The sequence below is a fragment of the Cystoisospora suis genome, assembly GCF_002600585.1.
Source record: "Cystoisospora suis strain Wien I chromosome Unknown contig_6053, whole genome shotgun sequence".
Classification (NCBI taxonomy): Eukaryota; Apicomplexa; class Conoidasida; order Eucoccidiorida; family Sarcocystidae; genus Cystoisospora; species Cystoisospora suis.
In genome coordinates this window covers 20,321-35,958 of record NW_027158842.1, presented here as the reverse complement: position 1 = coordinate 35,958, position 15,638 = coordinate 20,321, and the positions used below count along the sequence as shown (strand labels likewise).

The 15,638-nt window shown below is 43.8% G+C and overlaps 2 protein-coding genes across 2 annotated transcripts; both read left to right on the top strand.

Moving 5' to 3' along the window:
- Positions 1-74: 74 nt before the first annotated feature.
- Positions 75-10,197, top strand: CSUI_009794 (pyruvate carboxylase; the record flags this gene model as incomplete). The annotated part of the gene is made up of 8 exons (XM_068069903.1): positions 75-207; positions 1,123-1,283; positions 1,729-1,912; positions 2,811-3,071; positions 3,835-4,051; positions 5,333-5,438; positions 6,732-6,890; positions 8,021-10,197. The coding sequence occupies 8 exons, from the start codon at positions 75-77 to the stop codon at positions 8,108-8,110; spliced, it is 1,311 nt and encodes a 436-aa protein (XP_067918124.1). The 3' UTR covers positions 8,111-10,197.
- Positions 10,198-11,829: 1,632 nt separating this feature from the next.
- CSUI_009793 (glycerophosphodiester phosphodiesterase family protein) lies at positions 11,830-14,084 on the top strand. Its single transcript, XM_068069902.1, has one exon. It carries the CDS (start codon positions 12,366-12,368, stop codon positions 13,482-13,484), a length of 1,119 nt encoding a protein of 372 aa, XP_067918123.1. The 5' UTR covers positions 11,830-12,365; the 3' UTR covers positions 13,485-14,084.
- Positions 14,085-15,638: the final 1,554 nt, after the last annotated feature.

Here is a 15,638-nt window from a genome sequence, read left to right as displayed (position 1 = left end):
CGGTAAAAGAGCCTTTGATGCAAGTCTATTCCTCTCTTCTTTCTTTTTCTCCCCTCTTTTCGTATGTGAAGGATATGGCAGGTCTCTTAACACCTCCAGCAGCTCATTTATTGATAGGCTCTTTACGCCAAGAATTTCCTGACGTTCCTCTTCATGTACATACGCATGATACGGGGGGCTGCGGTGTAGCTTCGATGCTTGCGGCAGGTATGCACACAGCTTTCTCTCTTCTCTCTCTCTCTNNTCTCTTCTCTCTCTCTCTCTGTCTCTCTCTCTGAATCTGCGTATACAAGGGATTTCTCTGCATATGAAGAAGAGAGAGACGTAGATGCGGAAAGAGCACAACTGAAGAGAACCTTCGTACTAAGAAGTAGACTACTCATTAGCCATCTTCTTCAGTCCTCTCAGTCAAGACTCACGCATAACATACAGAGAGAGAGAAGGAGTGGAAAGCGTATAGAGGTGTGTATATGATCTACAGGTGTATGCATATGTATGTGTGGGTATACATATCAAAGAGAGAGAGGTGAATGGAGGCCTAGGGATCTTTACTACGGCGTCTCCGTCTGTAGGGCGATACTTTTGCCGTGCATTCTGGCCTGCACCGAGATAGGCTCCTGCTGTATGTACAGAGGGAAGTACAGGCCCCACGTACGTATGTACATCTGTATATATAGGTGTATGACGTAAACACAGGCCTATCGATATATGTATAGAGAGGGAGAGCTGTATTGATGAGTATAGGTGTACATACGGATGCGTCTGTATTGCAGCACGCCTTGGTGTGTGTAGAGGCTGTTATGTGTATGCTTCCCTACATGGATCTTGGTATATGGACTGTCACTCACTCCAGAGGGATAAATCTTTATATATATGTAAATCTGTATACTTGATGATGAAGAGCCAGAGAGAGGAAAGATAGAGAGAAGAGCAAGCCAACGTGTCATAGAATGCCTCCATTGCAACTGAATGATTCTATTCTACATGCTCCTTTCTTCTTCTTCTGTGTCTCTCCCCCTCTACGCCAAGATTGCTTTTCTCTTTTTCTTTCTACGTCTTCTTCTTCTTCTTTGTCTGTATTACCTTGATCTTCTTTCTCTTTTTCTTTCTTGTCTTCTTCAGCGGAGGCAGGTGCAGATATTGTCGATTGCGCTATCGACTCCATGTCCGGCTTAACGTCCCAGCCATGCATGGGGTCGATTGTCTCTGCTTTGAGAAATACGAGACTCGATACAGGCATCGATCTTCAAGTTCTCTCTCAGTTCTCCGATTACTTCGAGCAAGTAAGAAGAAGGAAGAGAGAAGAGAGAAAGAAAAGTTCATGATAGGGCGATGAGGACCACGAGGAATTTCCCCAGAAAGACGCGTCGTTCATACAGTCTTCTATGACTGCTTGGAGAGTACAATCCCCGCTCAGAATCCTATCACCTTCTATTGAGAGACACAAGCTGCCGGTGTGTATGCATGCACATCCTTCCACATACATATATATATATATATATATGTATATATGTATATATATGTATATGTATTTGTATGATTCTTACTGGGGCGATGATTTCTGTGTGTATGGACTGCCGAATCATTCTTCTTCTTTTTCTTTCTCTTTTCTTTTCACTTTAATTTTACATGGTCCTTCTTCTCTTTTCTCCTCGGTCACTTCTTTCTTTCTTTCTTTTTATCTTTCTATCTATCTATAACCTTCATGTTCTGTGGCTTTGCGTGTAGGTGCGGAGATACTACGGTCCGTTTGAAGCCACGTCGACGTTGAAGAACGTGAGCTCTGAGGTGTACGACCATGAGATTCCAGGCGGTCAATATACAAATCTACACATGCAGGCCTTCTCCTTAGGAATGTCTGACAAATGGAAAGACATTAAGAAAGCTTACATCCAAGCTAATCGACTCCTAGGTAAGAAAGTCACAGGAAAGAAAGAACTAGTGAGAGAGTTGTAGTCAAGAAAGAAAGGAAAAAGGAATGAGAGAATGGAAAGATTGATAGAGAGAGGGAAGGAGAGAGAGAGAGAAGTAAGGAAGTTGCATACAAAGGTTGTCTAGATAGACAGATGGAGAGGGAGAAAGAGATGAAAAGAAACGACGACAGATGCCAAGAGAAGAAAGAGCGAGATACAATAGAGAAGAAAGAGATATATCATAACATCTATAGTGGGTAGAAGCTTGCCAGCATTCCTGCAACATTTCTTCATGTCGCATCCATTCCTTTCTCTTTCTGTCGCTCTTTCTTTTCTTTTCATGTAATTTTTCTCATCTTCTTTAGTAGCAAATCACACCCTTGCAACGACTTCTTCTCTGTCTCGTTACGCTTTCGAGACTTGTTCCTTCAAGGTGTTCCGTCTGTCTATCTTTATATTCCTCTACGGTACTAACTCCACATACATACACATGTATATGTAGATAGATAGGGGGATAGAGAGATGCGCATGCAGATATACATCTATCTACGTATATATGTATGTGTAGTGTAGGTGTAGATGGAGTGTAGGTTCAGATTGTAGTCTATACATACGTCTCACATGTATGTTTTCTATCATGTACATCTGACTAGCTGCTTCTACCTCTATTGCCTGTGAACATTTCTCATACATACACCTAATGTATCATCTGCCACAAAATCTCTCCTTGATATATAATATGTAAGATGGAAATTGGTCTTTGACTTTCTTTCTTTCTTTGTTTCGACCTCCTTTCTTCCCCGACTTTCTTTCTTTCCTTTTCGATCTTTCTTGTCATCTTCTTTCTTTGATGGATCTGGCTTGTCTTTCTGTTTCGTTCTCTTCTTTCCTGTGTAGGAAATCCGCCTAAGGTGACTCCTAGCTCGAAGGTAGTTGGCGATTTAGCTCAATTTATGGTCCAGAATCAGCTGGATGAAAAGAGCGTGTTAGAGAAAGCGGGAGAACTGTCTTTCCCTAAGTCAGTAGTAGAATATTTCCAGGGATACATCGGGCAACCTCCCTTCGGTTTTCCCGAGCCCCTAAGATCGCAAGTTCTTCACGGGAATGAGAAACGAGTCGAAGGAAGACCAGGAGATTCTCTTCAGCCTGTCGATTGGAGTAAGTCTGCGGAGAGAGAGAAAAGAAATAACACTACAGAGATTCTTCATATGATATGTCTCAGGTGGATATACACACAGTCCCCCTAGTCAGGTGTATCTACACTCCCCTCTCCACCCTTCAGGTGTATCTACAGACACTTCCCGTGTGGATGTATTGACACACGGAGACAGCAGCAAAAGAGAAAGACTACCATCATACAGTTCTTTGTATATGAAGAGGGGAGTGGGAGGTTACCTCCTAAGCCATGTCTCGTCTATTCGAGTGTACATCTGTGTGGAAGGTGCCTTAGGAGAGACTGTTCGAACCTATACAGATCTGCTGCTAAGAGGATCTCCTTCGCCTAAACGCGGGCCGTATACACGATATCTGTATCGATCTGTCTCGCGTGTCTACCCAATGAACCTGTAAAGGAGAAATCTATCTTCACCTTTTCTCTGCTTTCTTCTTCTTTTTCTCCTTTCTTCGTCAGACTGAAACTCCTATCTTGACTGTGTTTCGATCTTCGATCTTTCTAAAGGATGAATGCTTTCTTCTGTATAAACATATATATATATATATGTGCGTGTGTAAGATTTCTTCTCGTGAGTATTGTTTCTCTTTCTTTAAGGGCATTTGGCGCGTCATTCCTTCTTCCGTTGACTTTCTCTTTTTGCTTTATTGGTGTATGTATCCTGATCAAACCATCTTCTCTTCACTTCTTCTTCTTCTTGTGTTTTCTTCTCTTTCCCCCCTTTCCTTTTCTTCTCTGGTGTATATACAGCTGCTCTCCGAAAGCATCTTCGGTTTACCTACGGCAGGAAGTTCAGAGAGTGTGATTTGGTCAGTAGTGTGTTGTATCCATCCGTCTTCGACGAGTATCTACAGTTTCTCAAGAATTTCGGAGACGTCTCAATGCTGCCTACGCCCAACTACTTCACAGGCATCCAGCCTGGAGAAAAAGTTACCGTACAAATGGCTGGAAGAGAAATTACCATCAAGTTCGTCTCTCCCACTTTCTCTCTCTATATACATATATACATACACATTATCCATATGTACATATGTATGTATATGTGTCTATAGATAGATAGATAGACGCAGATGCGGGGAGCAGGGAGTGTGATGGGTTTATAGGGTTGTATGGACTATGTACGCGGTATGTATGGACGTACCTCTGTATAGATAGATATACATGTGTGTGTGTGTCTCTCTGTCTATATATATATGTATGTATATATTCAGAGTATGAGGCAGTTGATGTCATGCATAATGTGCTGCATGCGGATGAGCCGGGAGGCGAAGTCTATGTAGATCTATATCTATATACCTATCTGTATCTATATATATATCTATCTCTGTGTGCATGCGTTGTGGATCTCTTTTTAGTTAATATGGGTATGTTGTACGTATAGATGTTGGCATGTGAGACTGACTGTTTGAGAGATAATATGCATGCCTCACGAGGTTCAGTTCTCGGGAAGAAGGAAATCGGTGCTAGCTTTACGAAGAAAGGACCGGTAAAAGGAAGGTGTAGGAGATGAAAGACAAATAAGTACAAATCTATATGTGACGCAGGCTTGCATGCACATGACTGATATAGACACACTTCGCTTTGCACCTGTCGATACTTGACTCTCGCAAGCCTAAGACAGATCTTGTAAAGTTTTGACGATATACATGCAGTTCTATCAATCTGTTCATGTGTATGAAACATTTAGTTACCTTGTTGCTTTTCTGCTTTGTAGCTATATAAGAAGAAGATCTGTCTTTTCTCTTTCTCTCTCTGTGCCAGGAGACTGGACAGCATCCTCTGTATATTTCCTTGAAGGGGTCTCATTCCCTCTTAAGAATTCTGTACATCCTGGCGACCTTCTCCATCTTGTCCTTCCCTCCCCGTATATAAGCCCGTGACAAAAATGCTGTATCGTAGCTCAACCCCACACATCTGACTAGTCCAAGATGTTAGCTAAGACATTCTACGTTTCTCTTTTGACTCCTTTCTTGAATTCTCTCCGTCTTTCTTGTCTATGGTTAGTCTCTGTATCTCTTCTTAGATCCGTCTTTCTCTGGCGTGTATACACCTCATTCCCATTGCGAGCTGTTGGCATGTTCGTATCATCCGAGTTTCCGACAGTCATTCGTTCTGTGTGCCTCTCCCTCTTTCTCTCTCTCTCTCTTTTTCTCTAGAGACAGAAGAGGCAGGATGTTCATACATCTGTAGGGGTCTGTATGTAGCTCTTGTTCGTATGTGTCTCTCGTCTTTTGGTCCTTCTTCTTAGGTATATCGCCAAAACTCACGTTCTTCCTGATGGAAGTCGCGATGTTTTCTTCGAGGTCATGGGATTGCCTCGGACAGTCAACGTTGTAGATCTTAATGCAAGCAAAGTATGTATATATACACATACCTATACACACATATATATATATACATATGTATATGAATATGAATATGCATATATACGTATATATTCATACATATGTGTAGAGATAGAAGTGGCGATGCATGTAGCTGTGTGAGTTTTGACTAGGTAGCTGCCAGTGTTGTGTAGACAGGTAATGAGCTAGGACGTAGCTAGCTGACGAGAGGAGGTGACTTAGGGGATGGAGGGAGTTCAATTCCAAGCAAATTAGGCGATGGTCTCAACCCGCAGGTTCCTCATCTTAGACACTGTATCCGGCTTATCCTCGCTCCTTCTTTTTCCTCTTCTTCTTCTTCTTGGTCGTTAGTGTTTTATCTTATGCTATACGACTACTCATGGAATGACAAGGAGAAGAAACATATGAACATCTAGCTAGCTCTACACAACAAATCTCCGCTAGCTACAGAGTAGTATTACTGCACTGATGTGTCTAGCTGATAGCGTGTATCGCAGGTCTAGTCTGGTCAACGCCAAGACAAATACACTCCGACCGCTACTACTACTACTCCTGCTACTGCTGCTCTATCTTCATCGTAACGTCTGGTGTAGCTAGCCAAGACTTCTTTTCTGTCTATAGAGAAAGACACCTTGTCTCCTCGAAAGTTTTCTCTGAACTCTTTGCAGGAATCGATCCCCTGCATAAGAAACTTCTTTCTCTCCCTACCGTCGTGATGCAGAAGTATATAAATCACATACATCTCTATAGATATGCGCCAGTCCATGGCCTCTACCTCGGCGTCAATCCAGAGAGAGAGAGAGAGGTGTTGTTCTCTTCCACTTCCGTCTCTCTTTCTCTGTCTTTTTCCAGTGTAAATCTCCAAGGCTGCTTCATGAGAGAGAGACAGAGAGACACAGAAGAGAAAGGCTTCTTTCTCTGTATAATAGAAGATGAATGAATGGCCGCTCGTTAAAGAGCTCGGGCGGCTGACCTTTCCTATCCTTTCTTAGACTTCTCAGTCATCACTACACATCCTTCTTCTATTCCCCCTGTGTATACATACATACCTCGTCATTCCGAAGTTAAACAGTAAGAGCAGCAGCCTTCGCATCTTTTCTTTCTTTCTGTCTTTACCTTCTCTACCTTTTTCTCTTTCTTCGCTCTTTTTCTGTCCTTCTTTCCCGTCATCTCTCTTGGCAGTTTCTTCCTTTCTGTTTCTTCTCGCTTTCTTTATCTTTGTTTCTTTAGCTTCCTTGGTCTTCTTTTCTTCAGCTCGTCTCTCTCTTTCTTGTTACTTCTTTCTCTGTGTCTTGCGTCTAGGATATAAAGAAGAATGTAAAGGCTGATCCTAAGGATCCTAAGCAGGTGGCGTCTCCTATGCCTGGCAATATTCTTCAGTATAAAGTCAAGGAAGGCCAGTGTGTACGGAAAGGCGATCCTGTCGTTATCATCACTGCTATGAAAATGGAGACAGTCGTTGTAAGCCCTCTTCTTCTTCTACTTCTCTTTCTTCTTTCTCTTCTCCTCTTTCTTAGCTTCTGTATCTTTACCTGGCGATACGAATGAGGTATATATATGCCAAGGTGTTCGTATAGAGATATCATCGAGGTCGTGTGTGTAGTCTATAGGCATGGATGGTTTAACGACGTTGTAGAAGGAAAGAGATATCTGTCTAGACGTATAAAGAGGAAAGAATAAAAGAGGAGAAAGTGACTCATCTGTTTTCTGCTTGTAATAGAGATACATTCTTTCACCTCTTCTGCTTTTCTCTCTCTCTCTCTCCCTCTATATATATATCTGTATATCTGTCTATCTATCTATATATATACATATGTATATATGGGGTTGGAGCTGGAATGATATATATGGGGATGTGAGCGTATATGTGATTCTCGGAGGATGTGTATGTGAAGAGAGATGAGACATGGCTAGCTTGTCTATGCAAATCTCGTGAGGAATGTCCTTCCTTCTACAGCCTTTACAAGGCTCAGATGGTATTTCGCATTCGACTGCGCTCTTGTCTGTATATACACCAGAGCTTAGAGAAGAAGAAGGGACAGCATCATTTTTTCGCACACCCCGTACACCCTATATCCTAGACAGGTCTTTGTGGATGCTTTGGTGCTTTTCATCCTTGTATAGTCATGAATCTGGATCCCATATGCTATCGCCCTATGGATGCGTCTGTGTAGAGGTCTCTCTATGTGTATGTATCTTATGTATATATATATATATGTATGTGTGTGTGTATATACCTGCACGCACGTTCTGTGCATATAGATGTATCTGTGTGTATGTACCTGTATGTATATATGTGTATATATATGTGTTTATGTGTATATTATACCTGTATGTATGTTATGTGTATATATATGCATTTGTGGATATAGACGTGTATGCATGTGTGTAGTTATGTGTATCTACGTGTATATATGTATCTATGTATTTGTGTGTATATTCACCTGGACGTATGTATATGTGCACATATGTATGTGTGTGTATATAGTGTATGTGAGTATGTGTGTGCATATATAGGTATATACCTCTCTGTGAACATATATAGACATAGATGTATTTGTCGGTCTTGGTATGTGTATGTGTGTCTGTAGGTTGCAACGGTGGGGGGGACCGTAGGGGATTTACTCCTTAGGACGGGAGATCCTGTACAGCAAGGAGATCTTCTCCTTCGCATCTTATAATGAAGATCGATCGATCATAAGACTCGTTCATCTAAGCTCTCTAGACGATGGGACAAATCAAAAAGAGAAGGAATGAAGAAATGTATGAAGCATATCTATCTATCTGCCATATCGTCAAGCACTTCAGCGTGTTTCTTCTGAAGCTACTTCTCTAAAAGTCATCGAGTCTGTTGGTGCGTAGAGGAGATATCGATGCCAGGGTGGGTCTAAGTGGGGGAAATAGTCGCCTAGGCCTCCCTCTCCTTCTTTCCTAAAGATTTCAGATGGATCTATCTCCAGTGTATCTTGATCTGTCTATCTATGTGTCTAGTTAGTATATAAGTACAAACCTACCCGAAGCATGATCTAGACATACGATAGTCGGGGGTAGAGACGTGCATTTAATATATTTGTGTAAGTAAGTGCCTGTGCATGTATGGTATTTTACAGAAATAGGCACATAGACATATGGATAGGTAGATAGGTAGGCAGGGATATATACATCTATTTATATCTATTTCTAAACATATATGTATATAGAGAAAGCTAGATAGATGTCCATGTATGTCTATGTTGTCTCCGAGCTTCTTACACTCTAGCGGCTTCTTTGTCTTCTTCTCTCTCTTGGGCAAGACATTGTGACGCTTAAGAAAGATAGAAAAACCCAGAGGGAGAGAGAAAGGACAGGAGAAGAGGGAGCTAATGATCAAGATCAGGTTGTGGAGTTGACTTCCTTTTCTTCGCGTGTCTTGGAAAGAAAGAAGATTTTGAAAGACTGTCCGCTAGGCTGGTAGGTATATCATCTGTAGTCGCTAAGAAGACGGTCTTTCTTCTTCCTTATACTTAGAGAACGAAGCTGTAGAAGGTTGAGAGAAAAAGCTAAATCTCCTCTCATCCTGTTCTTCTTTCTAGCCGAAGTGTTTTTTTTTGAATGAGAGAGAGGGACAAGATGAAGGGGAGATTAAGAGGAGAGAACAGCGCTTCTTGGTATGTGCATATTACTAGCCAGCTTTCTGCAAAAGAAGCCTAGGAAGGCGGAGGGGTAGTGATGAGAGGTGTATGTACACCTGAATGTGTATGATGAGACTGGTTCAAGTGTAGAGAAAACAGTCTCTCTGCCTCATCGCTGGTACTACTGCCATCTGATTTGTAACTTCCTTCTTTCTTGTTCTTTCTCCCCTTTTTTTTTTATATGAAGATGAACGCAACGAGACTTTAGCTGAAGTCGTCTTCCATTTCTTTCGTTTCTCTTTCTTCTTCTTTGCTTTGACTTGAGCGTTCACCACGGTCATCCTCTAGAATGTCTCTCTCTCTTTCGTGCTCTTCACAAGAGAAGAATGAAGAGAAAGAATCTTCTCTTTTTTAAAGCGAGAAAGAAATACAGATTCCCGAGTCTTGTTGAGTGTGCTGCTGTATGACAAGCAAAGCGAAGAAATCCGCAGTGGATGGGAATAGGAACGGCTTGGGGTGCGAACAGAAAGTACGGGGGCGCCATTGGCTAGCTACCTGGCTAGCTCGCTCGAGGCTCTTTTTTTGCTTATCGATGATAGGGGACTTCTTTTCACCACACGATGCTCATCGCTTTTTTTGTACTTGATGTTTCAAACAAATTAAGTCTCTTTTTGAGCTGTATGGACAGTCGAGTACCCCCGCCAAAGACGGTTGTGGAGCTACCTAGTTAGTGGGGGAAGGGACGTCCTCGCTAGCCTTGGAGAATCGATTGATTCTCCAAGGCAAGCGAGGATGGTGACTGGGTAGTCTCGATGGTGAGGGTATCAGTCACATCCATCATAAGAGATCGTAAGAGGCTCCGGCGCGAGGGAGAAGAAAAAGATGTATGTAGCGGCGAATGATCTAAAGACTTTCTCGAGTAGTTGGTCTGTTCCTATTCATGTACATAAGTATACCGGTTTGTATCATATCTCGAGGTGTAGCTATTTGTCTCTATGCAAGTAATGTAGACAGGACACCGCAGGCGGTCGGTTCCATATACGTCTTATGCTTCAAGTTTTTCTCTTGAAGATTTTGTGTATTTCTCAGTCGTGAGTGATTCGAGAAGGCCGACTTTCTTTTGAACTTGAACGAAGAGTCTCATTTGTTTACCCCCCTTGATCTGGCCATCTAGGTAGCTAGCTACTCATAGTAGACTGGCGTTGAAGATAAGAACATAGGTCACCCGACAAAAAGAAATGAACAAGTGTCAAAGAACTCTCGGGGGTGAAGGGAGCTTGCGTGTATAGTCGTTGATCCCTGCAGTCGTCAGTGAACAGCTCTAGATTTTTGAGAGAGGAAAGGAAGGGGTCCCCCTTTACACGTAGACAGCAGCCTCTTACTTCACTGTGCCGAGAGGTTCTTAGAAAGACCTCCAGCTCGATCATCATATAGCACTGGGACCGATCTCTTTCTACGAGAGTGGATAGCGGGAGTTCCTCGTGTGTGCGTTGATGTATACGCATGTATACAGAAAGCATGTATACAGAGAGTGATCTATGACAGGGGATGGTCGCTGAATGAAGTAGAGCAAGGAGGTCACGTGTGGATTCGCTACCGTTTTCCCTTAAGATAACGACCCCGTTCAAATTCAGTTAGGATGATATTCTTTCGGAGATTCTCTCTATTCTATGCCCACACCTAGAGAGGGATGGCGGCGACTTATAGACATCCATCCACCAATTTGGAGCTGCTTGTGGTTAGGTTCGTGACCTGAACTAGACGGCACAGATAGGAGGGATAGGACAGTCTACTTGGCTTCTTTGGAACTCTCGCCGGCATCTCTCGTGTTGGATAAAAGCCATAAGCAAGAGAGAATCCCTGGATACCATACAGACCTCTACATATACATGCTCGTACATACGTATCTATACATTCGTGAATAGTATAGAATGTGATAGACAGCTGGTTTGACTCGGGGATAGTCAATGCCCCACGTGAAAGGTGTTCTCTTATTCTCTCAAAAGATCTGAAAGACCTTTCTTCTTTCTCCAGTCAGGACACTTAGAAACCCGGCTGCTTGTTTCTTTTTCTCGTCGTTTGTAAAGTGAAGATAGGTCTTCCCGCTACTCCTAGTTCCAGCAGAGAGAATGGGAGAAAAGTGCGGTTGTCTCTTCCTGTAAGACTCGGGTCCTTCTAGGAACAAAGAGAGTCACTGCAGGGCAGCAGAACGTCTTCATATTTCTTTAGAATGAATCCGAGACATTCGAAAGAGATAGATTCCTCTGTGTAGCTAGCTTCCACACCTGGAGTGAAGATAGTCGTCGTCTCCAGCGGCAGCTAAGAGAAGACTGGGGAAGGCTCGAGTGGTCTCAGACAAGTTCCCCTCAGGTCACTCCTAGACGATGCGAAGACCCAGACATACGCCAACATGGGCACTAAGCAGAGAGAGACAGTAGGAATACCTAGCTTTTGTCAGTCAGACAAGAAACGACGATCGGCTGAGTCTCCGTACGAGTTGGAGAGTGCGCTGTGCTGTCCTATGCTTCTCTCGTCAAACTCTACAAAAGAGAGAGACTGTTTTTCTTTTCTCTTGGTCTACTATGGTCGAGTGAGATGAGTTCTGGAAGGAAGAGAAAGAAAGGAGCGAGTCGGATGGTGAGCTAGCACGGCTGGGTGTTCCCGTTCTTCGAGACAGGTTGATGAGTCCTTTCCCGTCAACCTCCCTTGTCGCATGCGAGATGATCGAAGATCTTCTTATACAGGAAGAAAAGAAAGCAAGCTGGGTGGATACGCCAGCTTCATCGTCTTGAAGATAGCAAGCTAAAAACGAATGTGAAGTGGATTAACTCTTGTCTTTCCTAAACCTCTTAAGGTGACTGACTCGTGTGCGTCCTTTACTTCTTTCAGCGGAAGTTTAGAACTTCCACTCTCGGGTGCATGTCCTTCGGCTTGCATCGCAGCGGTCGCCTCCCTCCTTTTCCTTTTCCCTCCATGGCCGTTCTTTTTCTTGTCTTTTACACTCGTCGGGTGCAAGGAAGTTGAACGAATGTGTACCGATAAGAAGGTGCTTGCCGTCTTCTGACTTTCTTCTTTTCTTGTTTCTCAGTTTCCCCTTCTCGGAACTCCTGTTGTGTCTATGACAAATCATTCTCTTCTTGTGATTCCTGTTCCTAGAGAGGACCTATCTTTGTTTCTCCTTTCCTTCATGTGAGAGAAACAGTCCGTCGCCTCGCGCTTCCCCGAGAAAGGGTTTATGTGCGACGGATCCAGGTCTCGCGAAAGAGCCTGAAGTTTGTGTTGTTTCTCTTCAAAGCAAGTTCACCCTTCACGAGACATCGTCGTCATGGAGTATTTCCTTCTTCATGCTACGAGCTCGTCTGCTGTATCTCCCGTCACTTTAGCAGGAGCGGGAGTCTGCTGTGCAGTCGTCGTGGCTAGCTGGCTGATCAATCGACGGCCTCAACTCTTGTGGAACACTCAGCGTGTGTTTAAGCAGCCCCCACTCAACATAGCCCATCGAGGAGGACAAGCGGAACGTCCTGAGAATACTTTGATGGCATTTCGTTATGCCGTCAACGACTGCAAGTGTAGAATGATTGAGCTTGATGTATGGCTCACGAAGGATGGAGAAGTTGTGGTAGCTCATGATGACAACTTAGAACGGGTGACAGGAGAGAACGTTCTGATTAAGAAAACCAATTTTGCATCCCTTCCTCCTGTGTTAAATTCAGAGAAGCTCAAGAATTGTCATATGGAGTTTGTGCGCGACTTTTCTGGTTTCCCGGAGAAGTTTGCATCGCAGCCGATTCCACGGTTAGAGGATGTCTTTAAAGAGTTCCCCGATACGATTATTAACGTTGATATCAAATCAGCAGGAAATACGACTGCTGTCTATAAAACTCTTGAGCTTTGCCGGAAATATGACCGATTCAACCGGACCATCTTCGGGGGATTTGATCAGCCTACTCTTGACCTTATTAAGACAACTGAAAGGAATGCTATAGTCTCGATCGGTCCGAAGAGAGCGATGCTTCTGCTCTTTGCTTATCACACCGGGCTACTACCTTTCATCCCCATATGGGAAAGAGCTTGGGGGTTCCCTGTAGTTCGATACTACTTCTTTCTATGGCTTCAGAAAGAGGGAGCTCAGAAGTGGAGAGAAAAACTTCCATTCCGCTTTCTCGCAAGTTTCATTGAAGTCGTTTTGTACTGGTATGCCTGGCTTGCATTCAAACTAACGACCAATCCAGGATTCATTGCTGCACTTAAAAGGCGAGGTCTGGTGGCCTTCGGATGGGTTGCGAATACACCCGAAGAATTCCACGATGGATTCTATCGGGTCGGCTGTGATGGTCTCATGACGGATAAACCTGCTCTCTTAGCCGAATGGATTGAAAAAGAGGGTGAAAAACTCTCACGTCGTCATGACAACCCCCGTTCTGATGAGAAAAAAGAGCTCTAATAAGGAGGGAGAAGGAAGGGAAAACGGCGGCGATTGATCGTCTCTCACTGACATGTCTGTGAGAAGACGTGCGTGTGAATGACACGATCATTCCGGAGGAATGAACACTCAAAGTTGCTTGTTTTTCTTGGTAAGATATCTTCTTTCAACATGGTTGCAGTGTCACAGAGATCAACGTTTATACCGACATATAGGGAGGAAGGCAAGTCTTACCAAAGTGGTAAGATGGGGCGCGTTCTCCTTAGAAAAAGGTATCTTTCGCCGGTTTGAATGAAAACCTCTCTTTTTGAATAAGGATGAAAAAGGAAACTGAGCTTTCGGCGCCTCCTTTGCTTAGGGGCAGTGGCTATGAGTGGATGGGCGACCCGTATGTGTTTTACTTGATGAGAGTCCTTCTTCCGGATGATCACTTTTTCTGCGTTTGCTTGTTTCGTCGGACTGATTTCGGCTTTCTTTGTAAACAGAAGGGTGTATGGTCTACTTTTAATGATGGAGTGAAGTCATCGTGAGGTAGTGTGAGTGGGGAAGTTCACTGACATGCTATGGATGTCGTGGTTTGCAACTTCTTAAGTGACTTTTTCAATCATGAAGACACCTTTCTCATAGCAGGTCGGGAAGAAAACCACAGAAGCTTCTGTCTCTTCAGTCGGTCTTACTCTGTCCTAGCCATATGAACTCTAGTCATCGTACACTACAAATCCTCACACTAACTCTCGGTCCCTCTGGCAGATATTTACCCAGTCTCTCTGGATGCGGATACGCCGCATGCATGATACGATGGCGATCTGTTCTGCTGAGAGCCTTTGTGCAGAGGTAGATGACACGGGGGGCGTGAGGCAAACACTTCTTTTGCTGTCCCGTAGGATTCTATACAGTCGAGTTGAGGTATTGAAGTAGAGTAGTGGCAGGGGCCTCTACGAATTCACACCCCCCCACTCTTTCTACGTTACACCGGCGTAGTGTTTTTTGTCGCCCAGCGGCACGGTGAAGATACTAGATCTCCTAGAAAGGAAGAGAGACGGTTCCTCCATCTTTGTAGCAACGTATTGCTAAGCCCAATGAAGACAGCCGAATTTCGAAAGAAGAATACCCTCTACATTTGAACTAATAGGAAAAGAACCTTCAGTGAGTGAGCGCCCAACTCTACCAGGACTGAACACCTCAGAACACATCGAGTCATTAGAGAGCGTCCGTTGTTTACATCCACACTCGGCATTGCTTAAATACAGGGACCATTCTTATCAATATGAGATGACCTGCAAATCTGACTTTTATGAAGAATCCATCGTCAACTTCCTAGTCTTTCCGTTTGTCGGAGGAGTTGAGCTGTTCTGGAAAGGAGGGGACGGGAAACTGCCAGTCACGGTTAGAGACGAAGATGACAAGGAGAGTGTCTTGCAAGTGGACCGTCGAGCTGTTTTGAAAAATGCCGTTGCAAGAGAACTAGAAATATTCATTTACCACATAAGTTACTTTTTAGAGAAACAACAGTGTGGACGTTAGATCACCTGACTGTAGACGGCGACAAGGAAGAGAAGACTCCATGTGAAGGACCGAGCCCAGTAGACTGAATTTCTCACGCGCATCTAAGAGTCCTCCAGGCAGAACAGCTCCTCTGATAGGAAACGAAGGTAGCTAGAAACGGGGGTTTCCCAAGGAAATTCTTGCTAGTGTGCAAGCCACTCTCCTGGCACTGAAGAGATAGAGGCAGATCTAGAGAGACAGTCACATTGGCGCATGACAAGAGTGGCAGCTCACTCTTCTTCGAAGATGAAAGAGCTTGGCATGACAATGAGAATGATAAGAAGTAGTCTCACTTCTGAGTAGGGTGCTTCCTATGCGTTTTCTTACATTGATACACAGGAGAAACACAGGAGAAGTCCTCCGGAATACAAGGACGCGACCTTGGTTCAGAAAGCCGAAACTATGAAGAGAAGACTCTTCTGAATTTCTTTGCTTCTATAGCTATCTCTGTTGCGTGATATGTAAAAGATCCCCCGTGGATCTTGCTGGAAACCCGAGGACGGGAGCTTTCTTCCAACATTATTGAGATCATTTGGACAAAATTCGGTCAAAGGATCGTCTCCACACTTGAGCGTCGGTCAAACACAGGTTTCGCGGCCCGGAACCACAAAGAATTTCCTCCAAAGGAAG

Bases quoted from the DNA above. Each gene is read 5' to 3' on its own strand.
- CSUI_009793 (XM_068069902.1), top strand. From the start codon at position 12,366: ATGGAGTATTTCCTTCTTCATGCTACGAGCTCGTCTGCTGTATCTCCC.